Source organism: Pinus tabuliformis, chromosome Q, assembly GCF_031772625.1.
Source record: "Pinus tabuliformis cultivar Carrire ecotype Pingquan chromosome Q, CPIR1, whole genome shotgun sequence".
In the NCBI taxonomy this organism is placed as follows: domain Eukaryota; kingdom Viridiplantae; phylum Streptophyta; class Pinopsida; order Pinales; family Pinaceae; genus Pinus; species Pinus tabuliformis.
Window position 1 is genome coordinate 421,957,115 of NC_142296.1, and position 9,936 is coordinate 421,967,050.

Sequence of the window (9,936 nt, forward strand, 5' to 3'; positions counted from 1 at the left end):
CATACAGATTCAAACATAAGTAGGATAAGACACCATAACTGAATCGTGCATCTCCGTGAGGCTAGAGCAACAACTTTATGATGTAGGAAAAGTTCTGCCACCTTATGATGTAGGAAAAGTTACAAGGAAAAGAACCAAACAGGGAAATCAAAAGAGAGAGAATTGCATAGGCAGTACACATCGATTTGAGTCAATCTAATACCAGGTCAGGTTGGTTGGCTAGTCCAAACATCAGTAGATTGCTAAACTTTAATATCCACAAGACAGCAAAACCCTGTTGAGTAACAGACAATAATACAATACACTTGTGCATGAACACCTAACATCAGAGATGCACATGCTGGCTGCTATTACTTGCCCTTATCAGGTAGATTTGTCAAATATATAAAATAAGGATCTGCTATACAAGTAGCTCCATTAAACTGATGTTTTTCTTTACAAGGAGTAACACTGCCCGAGCAAATCATCGGTTAAACTTGGTTAAACTTAACTTTCCCAAAGCCAACAAAAAACTCTAACCATAACCAGCCAAACCAATAGTGGATAAAGTTAAACTAATACATAAAACAAGTAGAAACTACATGTCTATATTTCGCCTAGCCTAATCCACAATACTGAAGGACTATATTTCAGGTGAAGGCAAGCAGAAAAATTAATTCCTTACATTAATATCTTTCTGTTCAATCAGTAAACCTGGGCAAGTGAACCCACCTAGCATCACGTGAGGTTAGTTGAGCCAAACTGCATGGGCTACCCTTGAATTTATACAAACCAAAACAAAACTTTAAATCACCAAGAGGAAAAATAAAATATAATTCTATCTACTACTTTGCATTATTAACAATATCGATGGATCATTCGAAAACTGAATAAGGCCAAAGTAAAAATATCAGATCCATTAAACCATTCTTTCCTTCACAGGGTAAATTCTTTTTCTTTGACAGAAAACGGAACAGAAAACAGAAAATGCAGACTACTATGTGTTTACACAAACCCGTAGAATCTTGTGGATGAATGAACTGCTAAATTCAAATCACTAGGGTAGCTCTAGAATGGCCACTCAATACCAACCTAAGACACAACTATAGGAGGGAAAAGTTTAGGGTTGGCATAACAATAGCAGCAGTTAATGAGAAGCAAATTGGACGAATAAAAACAAATTAATAACAATTATGCCCTATTTATGCAAAATATAACAAACTTGTTCTCTTGTTATATCAAGAGTATGCAATAAAGTAAATGCATTTAAAATCTTTTGTCTGTCCTGCCTTCCGCATTTGAAATGTTTCCTGTCCTGCTTTGATCAAGGTACAGAATCCAAAGATGCAAAAAAGAAAATGACTAAGAAATAATGCAACCAACCCGAATACACAATTTTACAAATGAAACTCAGTATTGCAGTTGGGATGCATACAGACTAGAAATTTTCAAATCCGCAGAGGCAAGATGAATAAACAAGTTCAGTTTTCCAATTTGTCGATAAGATCCACATTGTTATGTGAGATTTTGAAACCTTCCGTAATATATAATGCCTCAAACCAGACATGTAATTATTGCAAATAAGCTGCTCAGTATGCTTCAATGATATTCTTCTCTATAAAAGCTTTCCTGCAAACTTCGTAACCATGTGAAATGCTGCTCTGTGTTCCTCAGTTTCAATTTTTAACAGGTTTCAAAACAATTCAAATTTGTATCAAAGGTGTTCATATACTTTATTGAAATACTCTGATGTGCTTTGCTACCAGTTCATTAATGAAAATGGAGTGTTTCGTTATTTTACAAAGTATCTTGGCTCTTGTAGACATTGATTCACTTGATATTTCTGAGTATTCAAAAGCCTAAACATGAATAATCGTGCCTGTAGAAAGCTGATCTGTGAATTTAGACTACAAAGATGGCACTATAGCCACAACAATGAAAGGCATTTCAAAGATCATAACATAAGCAGATAATCACTGCACAACAGCAAAAGCATTGACCCATTGGTGAGAGAATACATTAGAGAAAAGAATTAACAATACCAGATTAGCGAGATCATCTTACAACTCGTCATTTACATGCTTAGATTATGCCAACAATTAAAGCACCTTGCCACAACTCATTCTTCATGCCCCCTCTTCAGAGCGTGGGGCGGGTTGATGGGTTTTTACCCTTTATCAACCCCCCAAACCCACTTTAAAGCTTGTACTTTACACGCTTAGGCCTTTCCAATGACAATAATTGAACACCTTGTCACAACTCACTCTTCATTAGGCTTGCCCTCTCTTCAGGGCGCAGAAAGGTGGCCAACGGGCTTACCCTATTCACCACCTCCAGCCCCACCTTCTGAGTTAAATTTGTTTGATCCTTTTGGATGCAGTGATTTGGAAAATGCCCAGGTTACCAGGACAACTAGGAGTGATCTGGGGAGTGTCCAGACCAGAACAAGAACAAAGATGTCGATGTATATGCCGTGGTCATTGGAAATTCATAAGAAGCCGCAGTGGAATCTCCAAGCCATGGAGAAAGCATAGGTGCCTTATATGGAAAGAGTTAGGTTCGAGTCCCGGGCTTTGCGAGATCAAAACCAAATGAGCAGACTTGACTTCGCCAAGATACCAACGGCCCACATATTGAAGATGCAACCCTTCAATTTTTTACATGTGCAAAAGGGGTTTGGTATACTGGTTCTACTTGACAAGAAATGCATCATTGCAAAACTATACATTCATGCATTCAGAAACTCCAGAGCAAACGAATGATGTGGAAACCAATTTTTGTACATAATCAGGTTTCTTACAATTGATCATCACTTTTTCTGGTATCAAGTTTACAATAAGAGAAAAAACACAATGAATAGTGCACACTTTAAAAGAATCCAAGAATCGCAAAGCCCATAGAAAATAAAAAAAGAAAAGACAGAGAGAAGGAACCTCATAAATAGATCTGCACCGGAGGAAGATCGATGCCGGCCTCGTTTAAGAAAGGTATATGCTGCGACCCATTAGCCAAATCTTTATAAAAATGATACTCAGCCTCATAATCGTGAAGCGTTAGCTCGCCTTTCTGATTTGTATGGTAATGGTGCTTAGCCTGAGAAGATTTACCGAAGCCGAAGATACTTACCTTCTCGCAAATCCCCAGTGCGACCATCACCGCCTGCATTCCAGACGAGTAATGGAACATTGAACCATCGTGCGCCGCGCTCCATTCCTCCGGATGCTTACCGGTGGTCTCTACAAAATTCTTGAGAGAATAATACTTCACTACTCTGCCACAGAGGTTATCGAATCGGGCGTCTGTGACGAGCAGGGGCGCCTTGTGGGATGCATTGCAGAGGGCAAAATCCATCAAATGCACGGCCTGGCAGATGTACATAATAATTGGGACGGTTTCCCCGTATGGATGGCAGAAGCACCCGGTTCTTCTGGCACAGGAATGGAGAATATTGCTGTTAACGAATGCAAGAGTGGTTTTGGAGCCCACGCTGTTTTGGAAACCCCCGGTGCGGGCGTTGTTGAGTCGGATTACCATTTCATGGGAATCGATCAGCTGTCCTTGGGTTTTCTGAAGCAGGATACCGCTGTTACCGACCACGGCGCAGCTCCGGTAGGGTTTCCCAGGTCGAATGTCCACAGCCCCCGTGGTATTGTAGTGACGATCCAAGGGGGTTTTCACGAGATCGTGGAGCTCCGCCATGACCCGCGGGTGGAATCGCTTGTTCTGCACCCAAGATTTTAACACCAGGCGGAATTCGGTCCAGTAGGGGGTATACCGCGAGTGGAAGAGGTGAAATGGGATCCCATGTCTCTGCCTCCGTCTCTCCCTTTGACCGGCCGCGCCGCGGGGTCGCGGGAGCTGGATGTCGTCGTGCTCTGCTGCCCTGCGCCACGAGGAGATCGAGCGGCTGCCGCTACCGATGCTGCCGTCCAACAACCGATTTATCCGCACGCGCTCCTCCGGATCGCCTAATTCCATCGACGCGTAGGAATAGAGTGTCTGGTTAATGAAACCCGCCGCGGGTCGCACGGGGCTTGGGCGGGCCGACACCAGGTCCTTATAAATAAGTAAAGTTGGAATCAGCGTTCGGTTAACAATATTGTCCCCGGCCATTCTGTATGTAAGCTCGGTGCTGAGCATCAACAGCAGCACACCGCCCAGCATGACCGCGAGCAGGAATCGCAAGGATTTCATCATCTAGGTACTCTTAACAATTGCCCAATCTTCTGTGCTCATCCACCATAAGTCTGCTGCTGCGTGCTCCTTGCGGGCGAACTCGAACCCGCGTCTCTGCAGCACTAAAGCGTGCAGTAAAGAAGGCGCCGCCATCGTGGGTCTGCCGATTTCTTGGCATTAGCCATCACAAACATCCTTTCCTTTGCCTTTGCCTGCCTCCACGCCTCAATCATGGTTTACCTTCGTTCAGGAAACGTTCCGCCCGCCTTAAATCTCCAGCATGTTGCGCCGATCCGACGGTTTTCACGCCTCTTGAACCGCAATTTCTTTCGTCGGAACACCTCAGGAGCCGGCGCTTTAAGGACACAGGTGAAAATCTGCAGAAATCTAGAAACGGATGGCTATCATGCCACGCGGGGCGGCGGTAATCGACTCATCCGTCGCGCACGCGGCAGGTGACTGAAGCGAATTGGACTCCTTGACATCCGTGGTCACATGCAGAGGCTTGCATGTGACCATCTATAGCGTTGATGTTTCTTTCAACCCAATATCCGGTAGTTGCAGTCGCCATCTGGCTCCTCATTGTTTCTGGTTTTTACCGTTTCGTCACGCCTGACGCACGCACGAGCGTTGTCAGACGTAACATTGTCGTGGTATCAACCAGTTTTAAACCCCCGCTTATCTTAAAATAACACCAACTTTCAGTCAACCGTATATCAACCTGTGAAAATGGCAGCCTTCATTACTTTATATCTACTGCTACCGGATAAATCGTGATTAATTACCATTCAAATTTCAAATTCAAAGTATTTAGGCAAAAAGCGACTTTTATTATGCAAATACTTTACCTTTGCGTGTTTAAATATTTTAAACCAAAAGATTCCCAATGGAATATTATAGGTTTATAAAAGATTTCGAATGATTTATGATATAATATTTTACATTAATTAATACTTTACAAAATTTATTTAAAAATTAATAATGTGTATTCTCTAAATGACCCATAAACTGGAGTTTATTTGAACTTTCCCACGAATCAAATCTACATGCATATTGACAAAACTTTTAATGCTTTTTAATTTGGTGTTAACTAATATTTATTGGAAATTCGCTGCCCCTATTTATTGTCTAGTATTAATCAATACTTATCCCAAAAAATTATTGTTGAGGGTTCCGAATTTTAAATATTTCTTTAAACTTTTAATAAAATTTTGAATAAAATGGAAGACAAAAATATAAAGAAAATTAAAATCATAACATTTTTCCAAAAGGGAGAAATCATCATTTCAGAAGAAAGGAGTATTGATACAAAAGTTCCAGTATCTTATGGATAAGACATATCTGTGCAGAGACTAGACAAAAATTGATAACCAAGATAATTATATATATATTGTCAAAGAAATAAGAAACAGCTCAAGGAGAGTTCCAAAATTACACAATAATTAACAACGAGGACCATTACATACATATTGTCTTGAGGAGAATTGCAAAATCACACAAAAATTAACAACTAGGACCATTACATATATAGTGTCGAGAAATAAAAAACAACTTAAAAAGAGCTACAAAATTACACAAAAATTAGACTTTGAATATTAAGGCATTCAAGCTCAAAAACTAAAAAAGTCACAAAAATTAGACTTTGAATATTAAGGCATTCAAGCCCAAAAACTAAGAAAGGTCACAAAAATTAGACTTTGAATATTAAGGCATTCAAGCCCAAAAACTAAGAAAGGTCAACTTAAAGAGAGTTACAAAATTACACAAAAATTAGACATTGAATATTGAGGCATTCAACTCAAAAACTAAGAAAGGTCATAAGAAGTACTAATAAAAATAGCACTTGGGTGATGTTGCACATTTTGGATCATTGTTCATGAAAATTCCAAGGGAGAAGATGAAGAAAAGGGGTGATGTTGCACATTTTGAATCACTCTTCATGAAAATTCTAAGGGAGAATATCTAGTTGAATGAACTACATATACCCTCCTCATAAGTTGGAGACCTCTTTGTTCTTAGAAGAAGATCATACCTTCCCCCTGTAAAGATTTTTTGGAAAAATTAAAATCATAACATATGTTAATTAACTTTATATAAAATTAAATTTTATATTGCATAAATATAAAATTAAAATTTTATAAAAAAATTGAAACATTTTTTTATTTAATATTTGATAAAATAGGCTTATTGGCGCAGCGCAATTCGCGATATCCTCAAAATGAAGTATTATGTTCCAAGAGGTTCCACGATCAAATCCCCGAGTTTATCTATTGGGGGCAGCGTGGTTCACCTAGATGTTATAGTAGTAGTAGGTGAGGTTATAGTAGAAGGGATTGGAATCGAACTTATGTTACCATAGTACGAGACTAGCCCAATTACAGATCCCTCTAATTTTCCAGAAAGGAGAAATCATCCATTCATAAGAAAGGAGTACATATGCAAAAGTTCTAGTACCTAATGGATAAGACAAATCCATCCAAGGTGGAGACCAGACAAAATTTGACGACAAGGACCATTACATACATATTGTCCAAGAAACAGGAAAACAACTTAGGGAGAGTTACAAAATTACACAAAATTTAGACTTTGGATACTGAGACATTCAAACCCAAACACTGAGAAAGGTCATAAGAAGTACTAATAAAAATAACAGTTAGACGATGTTGCACATTCCCGATGATTGTTCACGAAAATTCTAAGGGTGAAGATCCAACTGAATCAACCACATATCACTAGGAATTGGGAAGGATCCCCTCCTCATAAGTTGGAGACCTCTTCGTTCTTCAAAGAAGATCTTACCTTCCTCCCCTTGCAAATATGTTTTGGATAGTGAATCTTCTTAATGGTTCCATTCTCTTAATATATGTTGGAAAGACAAGCCTTGAAAGAGGCCTTTAAGATGTCGAATATGGTTCATCCAACAACTTAAGGAGAGGACCCTCAAGTGGCTCTTTCCGGACAACCAATCCACTACACATTTTGAATCCTCATAGATTTATAGAGTTGAAATGTTTAAGGATGCAAAAAAAAATAAAAGGACCCAGGCAGTTGTCACTTCAGCTTTTGTATTTGTGTCGACACTAGAGTTTAACCAAATGTAAAAGGACCTGTTACCTGGGAGGAGGTAGCACCTCCTCCACACACCCATGCTTGGTATGCTCCATCAAAAAACCTAGCAAATTCAAAGGAAGAGCAAGGAGGGAAACGAAGAGATCTACTATTGGAAGGCCTTTTGGGCTTAACATAATCCAAAAAGCAACCAGTGATTTGGCAAGAAATACCAGAGGTTTCTTTAGGACTGCCTTCAAAGATGAATTTGTTTATGACCTTCCAAATTACCCATGCAATGTAAATAGGTGATGATTTAAAAATACCCATATTTTGGTCCCACCAAAGGAGGCATTGATCCAGAGGCTCAATGGGATCAATTTCCCTGATGTTTAGAGCGTCAAGGACATCTGACCAAAGTGACCTAGAGTAAACACACTTAAAAAATAGATGAGATGCAGATTATGAATCTCTTAAGCAGAGCAGACGTACATTCAATCCACAGAAACATTTCTAACTCAAGCGATCTCCTGTTTGGATTCAATTTTTAAGGCCAACCATATAAAGCATTTTAACGTTGAGGCTATAGCCCATTCACAAATTTTTGCATGCCATCAACTGGTCCTTTGCTACACAGAGAGCTTAGAAATGGTGTAGTATGCATGATGGGCATTGATATGCTTAGAAGAGGAGTTACAAACCCAAGCAAAGGATTCCTCCTCCTTTGATAAGGTGAGACCACATCTTTGAAGGTTTTTTATAAATGCATTCCATTCCTCAGTCATTGACACTAGCAAACCCATATCACCAACATTTCTCCATCTGCCCATTGAAATCTAGTTTTGAAAGGAAACAAAAACCTTACAAAGATAGATGATACCTCGAGAATGGAGATGAATGGTAAGCTCAAAGGATAAGGGAGAGACAGATGATCCCCCAGTGAAAGGTAAAGTTCCCATTTTTACCTGATCTACCTTACTAACTTTCTAACTCATCGACTTCCTGATCCAAGGAACCATAGCTATTGAGCCCCAAAACTACCTCTCTTCTACATATTTTCCTAAACCTTTTCTCTTCTATTTTCCCACATCAGTGCCTCATAAGCTATCAAAAGTTGTTACATATTGATTTCAGGAGTGCATTTGAGTGATTTTCAAACTATATCCTTGTGTGTGCTATTTGATTTAGATTTTGTTCATCAACTACGGAATGTAGCCACTTTCCGCAGCTAATTCGCAATTCCGCAGCTGTTTTCATTGTTCTGTAGGTTACAGGTGTCGGCAAGAGAAATGAGACACATGGGCAACTCAAAAATGATCCACACATGGAAGAAGTCCTATCTTCTTAGCCAAATTCGTGAAGAAAGGCATCGGTCAAAGGATGGTCAACAGAGAGTCCTACGTCAACTAGGACTCTGTTCCAGCACGTGAAAAAGTCTGAAACCGTTCCTGGATTCATGGATCCATTTTTTCCATCTGCAGGTCGTCTCCATAACGCAATCTAGCTTCCACTTTACCTAGATTTAATGTTTATGGCAACCAAAAGGCTGAACTTTCGGATTCTGCCCTGTTCACATGTCCATTGTTGAAGAATTTTCTCCAAAAGACAGTTAACTATTTCCTCTATAAAAATAAGCATTTGCAACGCAAGTAGTTAGTCTTAATGCTATTGTTTTAGCATTATTTTGCTGTTGTAACCAAGAGACATATCCTTTGTTTTCATAATACAAAAACTCTGTTTTTCATATGACTGTTTAAAGCGTGGTTTGAAGTGACAGCGTATTAATCCAAGGTTGTGCAGAGGGCCCCTGTTGGCTGAGGTTTTTCTTTCGTTTTGTATACTTTTTCATGCATGTTTTCTCTTATTTGAACTGTACATTTCTCATGTTTCGTTTATGGTATTAATCATTTTACTTCTATACATGTTTTTGCAGCATTGTTACATTTTCCACTAACACTGATCAGTGCATTTCAGGATAGGTTATGCTCGAGCTTTTTAATATAATTTTTGCATCAAGTGGTGATCTGAGACTTGCTTCCTCTGCTGACTTTAGATTTTAATTCTAGTTGTCATGCTTTTATTTTAGTGAGATTTGTCTACTGCTTTTAGATCATTTAGATATCAGTTCTTCATGCTATATGATGATATCTCCAGTGCCTTTAGCTTAACCCCGTTTTAGAAGTTAATTGGCGAGCTATTGTGATTATAGGTGAAGTAATTTGATTTTGCTTTCATTAGCCTGCAAGTAGATAGTTTAGATATCAGTTCTTCATGCTACATGATGATATCTCCGGTGCCTTTAGCTTAACCCTGTTTTAGAAGTTAATTGGCGAGCTATTGTGATTGTAGGTGAAGTAATTGATTTTGCTTTCATTAGTCTGCAAGTAGATAGTTTAAATGTCATTCTTTCATGCCATATGATGATATTTCTGATGTCTTTAGCTTAACCCCGTTTTAGAAGTTAATTGATGAAATATTGTGATTATGGGTGAAATCAGTGACTAGTTTCCAGCTTCCTTGCTTTTTGGTTTTGAGTGCAGTAGTTTAGATTTTATTTCTGTAATTAGATGGACAGCAGAGACAGTAACCTCATTTTTAGTACTTCATCTTTTGCTTGATTTATGTAGCTGCATGTTTACACTTTTGTTCAAGTTCTGATTTTATAAATAGCATGTTTTGAGAACTTTGAAGTGCTAAGTTTGGAAATTACCATAAAAGGCATAAACCTTGTCT

At 38.9% G+C, this 9,936-nt stretch overlaps 1 protein-coding gene across 1 annotated transcript; it reads right to left on the bottom strand.

The window, feature by feature from the left end:
• Positions 1 to 1,998: 1,998 nt before the first annotated feature.
• Positions 1,999 to 4,567, bottom strand: LOC149220005 (beta-1,6-galactosyltransferase GALT29A-like). Its single transcript, XM_089384600.1, has one exon. The coding sequence runs from the start codon at positions 4,174 to 4,176 to the stop codon at positions 2,914 to 2,916; it is 1,263 nt and encodes a 420-aa protein (XP_089240726.1). The 5' UTR covers positions 4,177 to 4,567; the 3' UTR covers positions 1,999 to 2,913.
• Between the last annotated feature and the right edge of the window lie 5,369 nt (positions 4,568 to 9,936).